General features: G+C 34.7%; 1 protein-coding gene across 4 annotated transcripts in view; it reads right to left on the bottom strand.

The window, feature by feature from the left end:
* Positions 1 to 329: 329 nt before the first annotated feature.
* FBXO4 (F-box protein 4) overlaps positions 330 to 16,791 on the bottom strand; it is a 51,284-nt gene continuing 34,822 nt past the window's right edge. The window contains exons 6-7 of one of the 4 annotated variants that reach the window (XM_022598349.3): positions 14,698 to 14,764; positions 330 to 10,342 (exon numbers count right to left, since the gene is read on the bottom strand). In XM_022598349.3, coding sequence (XP_022454057.1) covers positions 10,180 to 10,342; positions 14,698 to 14,764 — 230 coding nt within the window. In that variant the 3' untranslated portion in view covers positions 330 to 10,179. Of the gene's footprint in view, positions 10,343 to 14,697; positions 14,765 to 16,791 lie in introns of those variants that run through there. The other 3 variants (XM_089908814.1, XR_016392636.1, XR_016392637.1) reach the window with 3 other exon arrangements.

Genomic DNA, 16,791 nt, shown 5'->3' with positions numbered 1-16,791 from the left:
CTTATTAAGGGTAGCCAATGATAATATCTATCTAAATCACAAGCCCTGATAATGCAAACTGAAAATTCTTTGGCATGAAGGAGATTCAACAGGTTCACTAGTATTGTGCTCAATGCTGGCATCGTGGTGGCTTCATTGTTTACTTTCTTAAATCATTTAACTTAATTCCACTGTAGTCAGGGAATACAATGAAAGATTTCAATGCTTTGAAATGTGTTCAACTTACTTTATGATGCATCACATGGTCTATTTTGTTAAACATTCATGTGCATTAGATGGAAGATAAATTCTGTCATTGTTGGTTCAGTGTTCTACACTCTGTTTAGTAGTTAAGATCTGTTCAGATGTCCTATATCTTTTTTTTTTTTTGTCTGTTGGAAAAATATGTTTTAAAACTAGAACCAATTGATTTCTAAGAAATCAGTAGTGGGGGTGAGATAAAGAGAGTACTCAAGGTTGTTTCCAAGATTTTTGGCCTGAGCAATAGGACAAGTGGTAATTAAATGAGGAGGAGAAAGAAAGGAAAAAAAGTTATCGCACATGACTTACATCCTCCTGCACATCAGTCGTCACTGTCTCTTCCTCAATCCCCACCCCTCCTCCCCACACCCTGAAGGACTTGATGCCAAATGAACATGCAAACACAGTAATATAGCTATGTTATATGATAAGCTAACACACAAGAAGTACCCTAATTTCCCTTTTGCCCCTCTCACAGTGCTGTTCCATGATGTGGCCTATCAAAGAAGGTAATTTTCTATCAGACCCAGGAGAAGTGAGAGGGAGTTGCACGATGGCTCATGAAAATCTTCTGACAGAAACATGGTTCATTTTTTTATATGGAGATGGTAAAGTTGCACATAAGCAAATATTTCATTAGTTTATCTGAATGTTGCATATACCATACTTTTCAATCCACGGATGCTGCAAAAGACATTATAATGAAATGTCACTCATGTTTGTATAAATGTCAAAAAGCTTCAAGGTCATTTCTCTACAAAAATAGCCCTTACAAGGAACTTACACACATGTGTAGTTTTTCATTTCTATAGTATTTCAGTGCCTAAACTGGACTCAGAAATATAAGGACCCTCCAACAACAACAAGAAAAATGAATATACGTAAGCATACACAGACAGATATTTGGTAAAATCCTTTGAAAAAGTTACTCGACACCCCAGGTCAGGAGACGCCAGGCTATCATTGGTAATTCAAGGAATCTGTGATGTGCCGCAAACAAAGTGAGGTTGGGAGAAGTAATGGTTGCTTTGTTTTGAGATGGAACTGATATTTATGATTTCCATTTTATTTTTAAAAAAGCTTTCTAAACTAACATGATGTACTAATCCCTAATAAAAAACAGCCTAATTGCTTCCCTTTTAGATTGCAGTCATAAAGGTCTGGTTTTTCTATAAAAACACTGCTCATTCTTAGATTACACTGTTTTCATAAACAGACTCCTGTGTGTTGTTTCATTTATTTTTAGAGAGAATATAGCATTTACTTGCATGAAATTAAACTCAGGAATTAAAGCTAAATGGATTTAAACTGGGAGACTTTTTTCCCTATAAACAGCAGAAAGACTGTAGCATCTCCATATTAAGGCAAAGAGCAATGAAAAAAATAAATCAAAACAATTTACATAAATATTAGAATTTTATTATTTTGTCCACCCAAAAGCTATATTATTTTCTTGCTTGAGAAAATCAATAACAGAAGTACTTAAGAATTCAAAAACCTCCACCTTGTATTTAGAACATTTGCATTTTTGTGGTGTTATGCCTTCTGAGAGTTAATAATAACATCGGGTCTGGGTACTATCTTGCCTAGGGTTACTTGAGTAAAAGAGTAGAGTTCAAAAAGTTCACACAAACATCCCAAACAAACACAGTTCCGAGAAAGGGATCATTCCATTGTAGAACCCTATGAATTTAATACATCATTACAAGTGGTAGCATCACATTTTGTTCCCTGGACCTAAGCTCATCAAAGTTCAATTTTATTACAGAATGATGAAAGAAAATGAATAGTAGGCTACATTTGTCCTTAAAATAACTCAAGTAAACTCCCTGAAAATGACTGTCCTTCCTTTTTTTTATATCTTCCTTTTTCTCTCCCCCACTCCACATACACATCCCCCTAAATGAAAGCAATCTTACAGTCAATCGCTTTTTTTTTTTTTTAACATCTTTATTGGAGTATAATTGCTTTACAATGTCATGTTAGTTTCTGCCAATAGCTTTTTTATGCTCTTAGTCAAAAAGAGTAAACCTTGCTTTGGGTGGTTATGCTAAGCAATGGAGCCAAGAGGTAAAAGAAATTGACACTAGGACAAGAAAATCATTTCAAGTTAAATTAGGGCTTTTATATCACAGCTTAACCTGAACATGTTCTAAAATTTTCTCTAAATTTTCTCAGGATTGGGGACTGCTCTCATACAACCTTGTGCAATGCTTTCTAAATTTAACCCAAAAAAGTTATAATTTCAAGGATTATTACTACCATAACTGAATGCTGAGTTTGAAATATATGTTATGAATCAAATGTGTAGCCTTTTACTCTTAAAGAAAGAGTCAGAAATTTTAAATAGAACATTTGAAATAATTGAGTAGGGGATGGAGGAAACGAAAAGTTCCACTAAGAATCAGGTGGCAACATATTTATTTTTCCTATTCGTTTTTTTAATAGTTGGAGCTTTCCTGTAAACTACAGAGCAGCCGATGGTTTATGTCATCTAACTCTCTTATACCTAGTTAGCAAAAGGCTCTATTTTCTCTTTTTAGATAAATATGGTTAATAATAATAATAACAATGATAGCTAAGTTTCATTCAAAGCTTACTTTGTCGAGCTCTTTACTTAAATCAACTAAGTTCTCTCAACAAGCTTATAAGGAATACACTACTATTATCCATTTGGCCAAAGAAACCAAATTACAAAGAAGTCAGGTAATTCTCCCAAGTTAGTAAGTAGAAAAGCCAAAATTATAATCCAGGCTGACTTTCTCAGGAGCACTCTTAACCTCTCTCCTGTATAGCTCATAACATTAAGCCTATTTCCTTCCTTTGCAATACCCATTAAGCCTAGAATTTTTCTCTTGTCATTCTTTAAACTTTAAATATGTATCATCCTTTAGTAATTGTAGAAACTCCAGTAAATAAACTGAAGGATAGCTTTTGATGTTGCTGCTTTTTTATTACTAGCTTTGCTTGCCTTTACCTCCCAGGACCATTTCTTTCAATGTTGCACCCATCGTCATCATTGGCAACATCCACAAAGATTTATTACTACTATATGAAAACTTTCATGTATCAAATATAATCTTGTAAGCTCTGTTGAATAAATTAATAAATAAATACAGAGATGTGTTAGTACTGGATTGTGAAGGAAATTACATGTCTTGCCAAACTATGTTTTTGCAGGCAATGGGAGGCATTTAGAATATTTAGTAGGGTAATGACATACTCTGATTTGATGATAAAAAAAATCACAAAGGTGGAAGTTTGGGAAAGAGTTTAGGAAAGAGTGAGACTGGATGCATGGAAATCAGTTAGGAGAATTTTGCTGTTCAATCCAGGCAGGAAATTATGAAGATTGGTCTATAATCATGGTAAGAGGAATTGAGAAGAAGGGTAGATAGAGAATCTATTGAAGAGAACACAACTTGGAGAAAATTAGACTGAAGTCCCGCATTGATAGTGAAAAGGAAAGATGCAAAATACCTCTTTAGGACAGAAGTTTTTCCAGAAGTTTTTACAGCTTAGGAACATTTCCCACTTGGGGTTTCATGCCCAGAAGAAAGCTGGACAAGAAAGAGGAAGTGAGTGCAATCATCCAGAGCTAATTTTTCCTACCATGAACCAAAATTTAGCAGATTAGAAGATAAAAGATAAAATGTCTGGATTTTGAAATTATAGAAAAGGGAACTATATTGATGGAATACTTGAAACATCATTGCATTATGAAGCTTTACATTATGAAGCATCCAATATGATTCAGCAAATGGAAATTATAGAGTCAAAATATTTGATAGGATAGGAAAAGGCTCTCATATATTCTTGGTGGAAATGTTAGTATTTGAAACTGTATATATAGTATAATTCCAATTTTTTAAAATATGTGCATAAAAATATGTAGATGAAATTCTGTGAATATTGACAGGTTCTCTCTGAGTGTTGGGTTTATGGTTGATTTTTCTGTTTTATTTATAAGTATTATCTACATTTTCCAATTTTTTAAATAATGAGTTTGTATTCCTTTTATCTTAGAAAAAACACATGATTTAAAAAGAAACAACAAAAAAAAAAACATGGATGTAGCTATAGTGTAACAAAATGGTTCTCATGTATTTAAAATGTTATTATGAGGATAAATCTAAGTAAATATTCTTTAATTCATAGAAAAAGAAATGCATACACTTGGGGAAAAATCTGAATTTCTCGGCTATAAAGGTGATTAATAGCAATTGCAGTTCACTAAGTAATGTTTTGGAATCACTATCCCAGAGGAAATTTAAATGATTTACAACTCCTGCCTATATGCTCTTATTTATCATAAAGATGTGTTTTATATTCCAATTTCCTCCTTTAGAAGAATGTTGATATATTGGTGATGGTGTGTTATGCAGAAATTAAAGAAAAGGGAGTTAAGAAATGAGAAATTAGATTCAAGCTTCTTTCAACCCTTTTTTACTATTTTCATCCTGGAATGTGGAGAAACGATAACACAAGAAAGTATTAACCTATGTGTTTGTGCAGTAAAATTCACAATTATTCAAAATGTTTTCCTGAATATATACTGTAGTCTCTTTAAGACACTTCCCAGTCTCCTAGCATTGAGTTTCAGTCAAAAGTGTTGAGCTTCTGTAATTTCTCTATTCAACACACACCCACCTCCTCCCCCAAAATCTTTATTTTAACATTATCATGAGTGGCTCAGATTCTGCCTTCTATAAAGACATTGGAATTGAAATACTCTTAAGACTGTCTCATAGCAGACCCTCCCAGGAGGTTCGAAATGTTCAACATTTGTTTCATTTCCCCAATTCTATTGTAAATAAGATCTCATCTTGTTAGGCCATAGTCACCACTTGACTTCCACTGGGAGAGTCAGTAGCTGGTTATGAGTGAGCACCAAGGCAGCTATTTTTAGGTCTTCAAAACACAGACCTTCGGGCTAACCTATATCAATCCAATGATTCACAATCTTTTGGTAAGAAAACATGCAAACCTGCTCTCTAACCCTCCCGGATCCTTTCCCCAAATTAAGTCTGTTGTAAGTCCCGACACTAGGGCAGCCAACTCCTGAGTAGCCGGCACAAACAGAATGGCCTGATGCATCTCCTTGTTTTGTCTTTAGATTGATTTCAGACATAGTTAATACAAATAGGTATATGGGAGCCACTGGTGAGTATTTTTGAAGGTAGAAAGAAATTCTATGAAGGGGATATGATCATATTTAATGAACCTGAACTCTTTAGTAATACGAGAAGATAAACTTACAAGAGGATGAAATGTAGTTACAGACTCCTTGGATATTGGAATTTGAATTTGTAGGTCTGAGAATTTGAAGCTTTAGGCCCTAGAAATATAAATAGTAACCAAGAACCAAGGACATGTCTTAGCAACACCAGGGGACCTTATGGGCTCAGAAGTGTGTATTGGAGCCAGCTTGCCCTGGCTCAGTGCAAAAATTGTCTCATTTCTTCCTAATTCCACATTCAGCGATGTCACAATAATAGCTAGAAATAGGCCATGGTTGGAGAGGTTAAGTCACAGAAATTATCAAACACTACAGATTAGGACTTTTTTTTTCCTGATAGGCAGTTGTTGAGCATTTGCTAGACATAAACAAAGGAGTATAGATTTCAGAATTTTTAATAATGTAATTAGTTGTAAGCATGATCACACACTCAAAGTCAGTGCTCTATAATGAAAAAACCAAAATCTACACATGAACAAGAATATTATATAAGGCAGACTGATTAACTGAAGACATACATCATAAACCCTAGGGCAACTATTAAAACAATTTTTAAGAAGTATTAATAATAAGTTAATAGTGAAGATAAAATGGAATCATAAGAAAAATGTTCAGTTAACCAAAAAGAAGGCAGAAAAAGAGGATGAAAGAAATGAACAGATGGAACAATAGAAAGCAAGATTGTAGAATTTAATTCAACCACATCAACATTGACAAAATGTGAATGATCTAAATGTGCCAATTAAAAACAGAGATTGCCAGACTGGAGTTTTAAAAAGTATATGCTATTTATAAGAAATCTCCTTAATATAAAGCATAGATAGGTTAAAAGGAAAATGATGAAAAAAGATATACCATGCAAACACCAACAAAAGAAAGCTTGGGTGGCTTTAATAATATCACACAAAGTTACTTCAGAACAAGGAATATTATCAATGTTTAAAAGAAAAATTAGATAATAATAAATGGGTCAATTCTCCAAGAAGACCTAAGAATTCTAAATGTGTACATCCCTAATAACAAAACCTCAAAATACACAAAACAAAAACTGATAGTGCTAAAAAGAGAAATAGATAAATCCACAATTACAGTTTGACACTTCAACATTCCTCTCTCAGTAATTGCTAGACAAAAGACAGGAAATCAGTAAAGATACAGGAGACATAAGCAACATTATCAACCAATATGTCACTATAATATCATATTATTTACATTTATGGAACACTCCATACAACATCTGAGTAAGCATTTCTTTCAAGTGCATGTGGAACATTCAACAAGATAGACAGTATTCTTGGCCATAAAACAAACTTTGCCAAATTTTAAAGAATAGAAATTATTAAAAGTATGTCTTTAGATCATAATAGAATTAAACTAGAAATCAATTTTTTAAAATATATCTGGAAAATTCCCAAATATTTGGAAGCTAAAGCTGCAATGAATATTCTCATATATTCATCATTGCAACTGAGTTCTATTATTTTCTTAAATATATAATCTTTAAAATATGATGACCCCTTATGATGCAAATGAATTACTATTGTCATATGCAGAGGTTTTTTGTTGTTATTTTATAGGACTAAATATACCACTTCTCAAAATGACTCTTGGCAGAATTACAAACCTCAATCTGAAACTGAAATCCAAGAACTTTTCCAACACTATCCCCCATATACCTATGTCCACATGACAACCTCCTAGTCATTCTTTTAGACATAGCTCAAACATCCCCGAGAAGCCTTCTTTGACAGTTGTCTATGCATGCCCACTCCTCATCATTCCCCCAAATTAGACTTTCCTTCTTGCATGTTCCCATAGCTCTCTTCACATACCCCTGGTGACACATCTGGTGTCCTCTGCCTGGTTACCTCTACTTGTCCTTCAAACTTCAGCTGCAGGCTCCATAAAAGCATTCCATGTCCTTCTCCCCTACTTACCTTCACTGGGTTAGACAGTTCTCTTACATAAGCCAAAAACACTCAATGATTAGTGTAGGGTTTCTCAAGAGCAGCACTATTGACATTTTTGACCTAATAACTCTGTTGTACAGGGCTGTCCTGTGCATTGTAGGATGATCAGTAGTATCCTTGGCCTCTACCTACCAGGTGCCAGTAGCACACACACCCCAGACGTGACAATCAAAGATGTCTTCAGACATTGCCAAGTGTCCTCTGTGGGGCAAAATACTCCCTTATTTGAGAACCACTGATTAAGTGCTACTAATTATACTGATTGTGATCAGTCTGTTTATCTGTTTGTTAGTCTATCTTAGACTATTGGCAATTCAAAGGAAGAAACTGTATATTTTCTTTCTGAAGCCCAATTTCTAGCACAGAACCTGGAACCTAATAAATACTTATATTTTGCTGAAGAAAATAAATGAAATTCTATTGCTTTGGAAATTATTTTGTTTATAGATCCATATAGCACCTTTTTTCTTCTTCTCCCTCCTGGATTGGGATCTCCTTGAGGACAAAAACCTTATTTATTCACTTTTATGAATAAAAAGTGAATAATGCACTAAAATTTTCTGATCATTGTTTTATGATTATATCAATCAACAAAAGAATTTCTCATGTAGATAAGAATGTACTAAAACTGACAGATTATAATCCAGGCTTTCAAGAGTCAGTGGGAGAAAGAAGAGGTGCATTTTTTAAAACATATATATGTAAAATGAAGTAAACGGGAGCATAAAACTCTATTCATAATTATAGACAGCTATCTGCAAACTCTTCATAAGTTATTTTAATCAATTTATTTCTGCTTTAATAAACTAAATATAACAGGGATGAAAATGACGGAACCAAAACTATAAATTGCTAGAAGGATAGAGAAAGACATGTTCTACCTATTTTAAAATCATTAAAATGCACATAATCAACAGGGAAGACACTAGATGACTTATGAGCCTATAGAGTGGTCTTTTTAATAATAATCAAGGTACTCATTATTTCCAAGAAGATTATCTAGCATGTAAGATGCTAGTCATGCACAGAATTATTATTAGACAGAAAATACTTAGCTTTTATGTCTTAATTTTTACCAGGAAATACACTCCATTAAAATTAATCGGTTAAAAAATACTGATCTATTACACTGAGTAACTTTTTATTATCTAGCTTGTGTTTTTCAAAAATTATTATTACATGTGTAGTGATGGATGGTAACTAGATTTACTGGGGTGATTATTTCATAATGTATAAAAATATTGAATCACTATGCTGTACACCTGAAACTAATATAACATTGTATGTTAAGTTGTAAGTTAAGTATAACTTAGTTAAAAATTATTATTAGAAAAGCAGCACATGTGCACTGTAGAAAATTAGAAAAGCATAATTAAATCAATCCTTCACCACCAGAGACCATCACTACTAATTAACGCATATATTTCCAGGTCTTTACACACACACACACACACACACACCTTTGTAGTTACATATCAATATAAAATCGTATTGTACATACTCTTCCTCAACCTACTTTTTTCAGTAAGTAATCTCTACTTTCTCTTTCAGTACCTTTTATCTCTTCTAATACTTATACTATATTCAAAATTCCCCATTTGATCCAAAAATATCACATACAGATGGTTTGTCCATTCAAATATCAAATGTAGGATCAAACTTTCATCTGGTTTTTATGTCCCTTAAGTTTCTTGTAATAGATTATAATCTCTTTTTCACAATCATGACTTTTTAAAGAACCAGGTCAATTACCTATTGTAGAATATCCCTGGATTTTTCTGGTTTCTTTGCTATGCTACCATTTAACTTGTCAGTCTCTATCCTGCATTTCTTATAAATTGTACATTATATTAGAGGCTTAATAAACCCAATTTAAATATTTTTGCCTAGAATAATTCATAGGCCTTGGTGTGTACTTCATGTGGCTTTATATCTGGCACACAATATCTGAATAACAAACATTAACGACACTATGATTGATTGATTCCTATACTAAGTTATTTTGTTTTCCCCTCCACTGTACAGATAAAATTTTCCCCTTGTGATTAAAAAATAATGTGTGAGGTTTTCTTTTAACGATTAACCAATGGCCAGTTTTCCATAAGCCATTTACTTAATGATCTTGACACCGATTAATAATCCTTCCCTCAATCTATTAATGTAATTTCTGTGAAATTATTGTTCTCTAATTCTACAGTCCCTTCTATGTCTTATGCATTTTTCTGTAAAACAGCATGCTTCCTCAAAAATTGGGATATTTGGTTACCCTGTTGGTGAGGATGTAAGCAACAGAAGTACCATAGACACCTGGTGGGAATATTCACACTTCACTTTTGGAAAACAATTTGGCATTATCTAGCCAAGTTGAAGATACACACAATCTTTTACCCAGCACTGCCATTTTAGGTATAGCATTTCCCACTTTAGGTATTCTTCACTTAAGATCAGAAATTTATCTTTGTAAATTAGACATTTTAAAAATAAATGCTAATTGAGAGTCTATTTCTTAATATTTTAAATAAGGAAAATTATAGTGTTTTTATATCAACCTAAAACATCCACCAATTTCCTAAAACATAACTAATTCAGAGTAAAATGCATATAAAGTATTCATTAAATGACTAATATAGTTACTTCAAATTGTTTCTTTGTATGCAGAACATGCTGTACTAGTCTAGGCTCTCCAGAGAAGTAAAACTTGGATATATAATATCCAACTGATGTAATATATCATACATGATTTATTATAAGGAATTGGCTCACGTGATTATGGAGACTGAGAAGTTCCAAGATCTGCAGTTGAACCCAGAAATCTGGTGAAGACCCAGTAAAGCCAATGGTGTAGTTCCTGTCCAAGTCCAAGTGTGAAGGCAGGAGAAGACCAATGTTCCAGCTAGAAGATAGGCAGAGAGAGCAAATTCTCCTTTATTCAGCCTTTTGTTCTATTCAGGCCTTCAGTGAAATGGATGAGGCTCACCCACATTGGAAAGGGCCACCTGTTGAACTTAGTCTCTGCCTATTCAAATGTTAATCTCGTCCAGAAACTCCCTCACAGATACATCCAGAATAATGTTTAACCAAATATCTGGGCAACGCCTCCAGTCAAGTTGACACATAAAATTAACCATCACATATGTGTTCAGTGATTCTAGCTACACCTTTCAAAACATTAATACTTAACAATTCTACCTGGAATATAACCCAGACTTCCCCTCCCACACACACATTGTTTTGTTTAAAATGTAGTATTGAGTTTGCGAGACATAAATACAATTTTTTCATATAAATCAGCTAACAAGTATATTGCAAGGACACTTACATTCTAAAATTTGTATATCAAAGTCCAAGAGGTGTTTCACGAGGGAAATGTTAAAGTATGCCAGTAGTACCCTAAAAACATGTAAACATGTGCACTAGCATACATGTGTAAGAATATTTGTAGCAGTGTTATTTATGGTAACCAAAAACTGCAAACACCTGAATGTCCACTTACAATAGTATGAATGAGTTGTGAAATATGCATACAATGGAAGAGTATATCACTAAGAAAATGGTATGCAAAATGCTATAGTATGGATGACCTTGCAAACACAATATTGAACAAAAGAAGAAAGATAAAAATAATTCCAACAGTATAAAGTCCACTCATATTAAGTTCAAAGCGGGCTAAACCAGGCCATTGTTTAGAGATGCACATATAGGTTGTAAAAGCATAAAGGAAAAGAAAGGTATGATTATCACAAAGCCAGAATAGTGGATACTTCCAGAGTGGAGGGATAGAATTATAATTAGGAAGGAAGCCACAAACAAGGTGGGTGTTCTTGGATGTTGCAAAATTTCTATTTTTTGACTTGGGTTATACCAGAGCTTGTTTTATAAGTATTCATTAGACAGTACAGATATATTTTATAAATTCTTCTGTAAGTACATATATTTCATAATAAGAAAAGAATAAGAGATGAATGGAAAAAGTTAGATTAGGCATTATATAGGAGGTACAATTGCAAGATGCTGCTGGCAGGCACCAACCTCTGCTTGCTGTATCTGACCAAGTGTCAACACATGTATAATTGAACTGCAGAAGATAAAAGTAAGGACAACTAAAATAAGCCAGACACAGAAGCATTTGCAAAGGAGCTTGCACTTAGAAAATGCTCAAAAACAACACATTTGTTGGATTGGAATTTGATGAATGGAAAAAGAAAACTTCCATATATGTAAACGGCTTAAAGAAACAGTCTAGGGTCTTCCCTGGTGGCTCACTGGTTGACAATCCGCCTGCCAATGCAGGGGACATGGGTTCGAGCCCTGGTCCGGGAAGATCCCACATGCCACGGAGCAACTAAGCCCATGTGCCACAACTACTGAGCCCGTGCCCTAGAGCCTGAGAACCACAACTACTGAGCCTGCGTGCTGCAACTACTGAAGACTGCACACCTAGAACCCATGCTCCACAACAAGAGAAGCCACCGCAACTAAAGCCCGCACACTGCAACAAAGAGTAGCCCCTGCTCACCGCAACTAGAGAAAGCCTGCACACAGCAACAAAGACCCAACGCAGCCAAAAAGAAAAACCAACAGTCTACAAGATTTAAAAATAAAACAAGAACTAAACACGTTCATGGGGACATAATAGGCATTCATAAAATCATAAAATGTAAGAATACCGTGAACATGGCTTTGTGCAATAAATCCTGCAATTTTCAAGACATGAGGATGCCAAAGAAATTCAAAAGAAATCATTTTCAATAATTAAAAGAAATTGTTTCTTACACAGAAAGCAGTAAATATACAATAAGTCATAATTATTACATGTGCTTAAACTTTGGTATTGACAGAAAAAAATACCAAATAAGCACCTAGCCAGAATATTCAGCCTCAGAAGAAAGCGTTCAATCATTTTATGACTGTTTAAAATTCAGTTAAAATAAATGTTTCTCAATGCTTTGACCAGGCTCTGGTACATGAGGCAAAAGTTCAGAAGCATTCTCCTATGACTTCCGATTTCCCATAGAGTGCTGCCCTCTTCAGGGAGAGCTGTGTCACATCTGATTCCACTTTTCCCTGGTAATTTTTGGAAAAATTTCCACTTTCGTTTTCATGAATGGAATGTCTATCTTCCTCCTGAAACACTTCATTTGAAATTACAGTCAGTTGTAAACAAGGTAAAGATGGCTATGATATGTTTTCAATTAAACTAAGAAAAAAATCTATTTTTGTATTTACAAAGAAAATCATAAAATGGAGAAAATATGTATTATCAATTGTATTGCATTATTCAGTATAAGGAGAAATAAAATCTGAAATATTTTAAAGTAATTTAAAAACAGGTATTCAAGGCTAGATATATGAGCAATGAAAATGGATTTTTTTTTTATATTGGGGTATAATTGATTAACAATGCTGTGTTAGTTTCAGGTGTACAGCAGAGTGATTCAGTTATACATATACATGCATCTATTCTTTTTCAAATTCTTTTCCCATTTAGGTTATTATATAGAGTAGATTTCACTGTGCTATAGATTAGGTCCTTGTTGGTTATCTATTTTAAATATAGCAGTGTGTATATGTCAATCCTAAACTCCCAATCTATCCCTCCTTCCCACCCTTCCCCTTGGGAACCATAAATTCAATCTCTAAGTCTGTGTGTGTTTTGTAAATAAGTTCATTTGTATCATTTTTTTTAGATTCTGCATATATGTGATATCATATGATATTTGTCTTTGTCTGACTTACTTCACTTACTATGATAATCTCCAGGTACATCCATGTTGCTGCAAATGGCATTATATCATTCTTCTTAATGGCTGAGTAATATTCCATTGTATATATGTACCACATCTTCTTTATCCATTCATCTGTTGATGGACATTTAGGTTGCTTCCATGTCTTGGCTATTGTAAACAGTGCTGCAATGAGCACTGGGGTGCATGTATCCTTTTGAACCAGGTTTTTCTCTGGATAACATATATGCCCAGGAATGGAATTGCTGGATCATATGGTAACTATTTTTAGTTCCTTAAGGAGCCTCCATACTGTTCTCCATAGTGGCTATACCAGTTTACATTCCCACCAACAGTGGGAAAACACCCTTTTCTCCATACCTTCTCCAGCATTTATTGTTTGTAGACTTTTTGATAATGGCCATTCTGACTGGTGTGAGGTGATATCTCATGAGCAATGAAAATGGATTTTAAGATTACATCTTCTTAAATATTTGGCGTAGGGACTTCCCTGGTGGTCCAGTGGGTAAGACTCCACACTCCCAGTGCAGGGGGCCCAGGTTCAATTCCTGGTCGGGGAACTAGATCCCACATGCATGCCAAAATTAAGAGTCCACATGCCGCAACTAAGAAGTCTGCATGCTGCAGCCAAGACATCCACATACCGCAAGTAAGATCCCACATGCTGCAACTAAGACCTGGAGCAACCAAAATAATTAAATAAACAAATATTTAAAAAATATATTTGGCTTAAATTGCTATTCTATAATTAAACAGCCATCATAAGAAAGAAGTTTCTTATTTCAATGATGCTGCCATCACTCAAAACCAGTTTTGAACTGTTTACATAAAATTGCCTTCAAAATTGTTTAAAAGAGGGCTTCCCTGGTGGCGCAGTGGTTGAGAGTCCGTCTGCCGATGCAGGGGACGCAGGTTCGTGCCCCGGTCCGGGAAGATCCCACATGCCGTGGAGCAGCTAGACCCGTGAGCCATGGCCACTGAGCCTGCGCATCCGGAGCCTGTGCTCCGCAACAGGAGAGGGCCACAACAGTGAGAGGCCCGCGTACCGCAAAAAAAAAAAAAAAAAAAATTGTTTAAAAGAAACAAGAAAATCAGACTATTTTATAATTTTTTTTTGCTAATAACATTACCAAATTTCATCATCAGCATTACTTAGAAACTCAATTTTGAATGTCATTCTTATTTTAGAGCAGATACGATTTTTGGAACTAAAGATTTTCCACCACCAAAGGTATTTGAAAGAATATGATGAATGATTCTAAGAAATTTTGAAAAAGGAATTCCAAGATATATATATATTGGAAGGGAAAACAATCATTTATATGTAAACTGTCGGGTGTCAGCTTCTGCCTAGAATGTAGAAAGTTGCAAAAGAATGTCATTCCTACCCTAGCAATAATAACAATCCAGATAACCCATAAAATCATAATTTATTAAAAAGTCATCAGAGAGCTAAGGATGGAGAAAAAATATGAAATGAATTAAAATTCAGAAAGTTACATACCTCTCTTGGGAGCAAAGCAACCCAATAGCTTCTTTCATCCTTGGTGAAGCAGTAGAAAAGGAGAAAGCTGTCAGAGCAAGAAGAAAGGTAAGAAGAAAACTGGGATAACTCAAGAATTAAACTTCTGAAATTTTAACAAATTTCTGTAGACTAAGTGTGAGCTGGCATGATGGTTTAAAATCCTCAGAACACAGAGTACAGCCGCCTACAACTCTTCATAGCCTTCACAGAGTAGTCATGAGAAATACTGGGGCTAGAGTAGGAATGCTTAAAAAAACTTTCAAGCACTCAGGCTTTACATTGATACAAGGCAGCAGGCACCTAACTTTGGTGAAGAGGGGCAAGAATACTGAGAGAGACCAGCTCTACCAAGGTACAGTGTGCAGGACCTCATGAACTCTGAGGACAGGAAAGGAGGACTGAGACAAGCTCTATAAGTTCTCCAGGCTGTACACTGAGTAACAGCAATGATAATTTATGACTGAGAGAGGGACAGGGAAGCTGAAAGAGATTCTTTCCTGAGGTGTAAGCATAGGGGGTTTCTTGAAGTCTGAAGGAAGTCTAAAGCATAAAGATAAAATCTTAAAATGAGAGAAGATATATTACATACAATGAACAATGATGAGAATGATGGTTGACTTATCAGAAAAAATAAAGGGGATAAGCAATTAAACGACATCTTTGAAGTACTTAAAGAAAAACTGTTAATCTATAATTTTATATCCAGTAAAAATATCCTTTTAACATGAAGTCAAAATAAAGCCATTTAGAAGCAGGCAAAAACTGAAAGGATTCATCTCATCTCTGGCAGACCTGCACTGTAAGAAATATTAAATACTCACTAATGCTCTGGGGGTTTTTTTTCAGTCATTTTAATGTGCTTCATTTGTATAGTTTCAATTACTTTGTCTTGAAGTTCAATAATCATTTCTTCTCCAATGTCTACTCCATCATTAATCCCACCCGGTATGTTTTTCATTTCACACATTGCAGGTTTAATCCATGGAAGGCCAATTTGAGTCTTTTTAACATTTTCTGTCTTTACTTAACCTGTGCAGTATTTACTCCAGCTTCTTAAACTTAAGGAATATAGTTATAATAACTGTTTATTGTTCTCATTTACTATCTTCTGTGTCCCATCTGGATTGTTTTTGATTATTTTTCCCCTTCGTATGGATCATAGTATCTTTCTTCTTTGCATGCTGATAATTTTTTATTGGACATTACTAATTTTATCTTGTTGAATGCTGTATATTTTTGAATTCCTATAAATATTATTGAGCTTTATTCTGTGATATTGTTGTTATTTAGGAACAGTTTGAGCCATTCAGCTCTTCCTTACAAGCACTGTTAGGAGGAACCAGAGCAGCATTTAGTTTAGGAATGATTTTGCTGCTACTGAGGCAAAACACTTCTGAGTACTCTACCCAACATTCCACAAATTATGAGGTTTTCCATTTTGGCTGGTACCCCCTGTAAACACTGGGTATTATTCCCTCTAATCCTTTCTGCATTGAGCAGTTTCCTCACCCTCATGCAGTGATCAGTACTCAGCTGAAGACTCATGGAGGAGGACTCTGTAGATCTCCAGAGATCTCTCTCCCTGTCTCTGAACAGCTCTTTCCTCTGTTACGCTCTTTCCTCCGAGCTCTTGGTTCCTTGGTCTCCCCAGACTTCCAGCTTCATCTTTGCAACTTAGGGAGACCTCCATGCTTTGGGATCTCTCTCCCTTTGGCCTGGGAAATCTGCAGGCAATAAGCTGGGACAATTATAGGTCTCATCTCATCTGTTCATATAGCGAAGGGAATCACTACCCTTTACTGCCCAATGTCCAATGTCTTAAAAACTATTCTTTCATGTATTTTATCCAGTTTTTTGTTGTTTAGGCAGGAAAATAAATTATGATCCTCTGAATTTACTCTCCATCTTGATTAGAAACAGAAATCTTTGTATCATGCTTTTAAAAAATATTTTGAATCTATGTAGTCTGCACATGACTGAAATGCTGATTTTTCCTTTCAGACTCACTCAAGTAGGAATACTCTAGGTCCTGTATGATATCAAATTTAGAATATAACATAAATAGTAAGTATG

Source organism: Delphinapterus leucas, chromosome 3, assembly GCF_059928025.1.
Source record: "Delphinapterus leucas isolate spDelLeu-1000000601 "Yukka" chromosome 3, BTC_Dleu_Yukka2, whole genome shotgun sequence".
In the NCBI taxonomy this organism is placed as follows: domain Eukaryota; kingdom Metazoa; phylum Chordata; class Mammalia; order Artiodactyla; family Monodontidae; genus Delphinapterus; species Delphinapterus leucas.
Note: the sequence above shows the minus strand (reverse complement) of the source record. Positions and strands in the feature narration are given on the sequence as shown.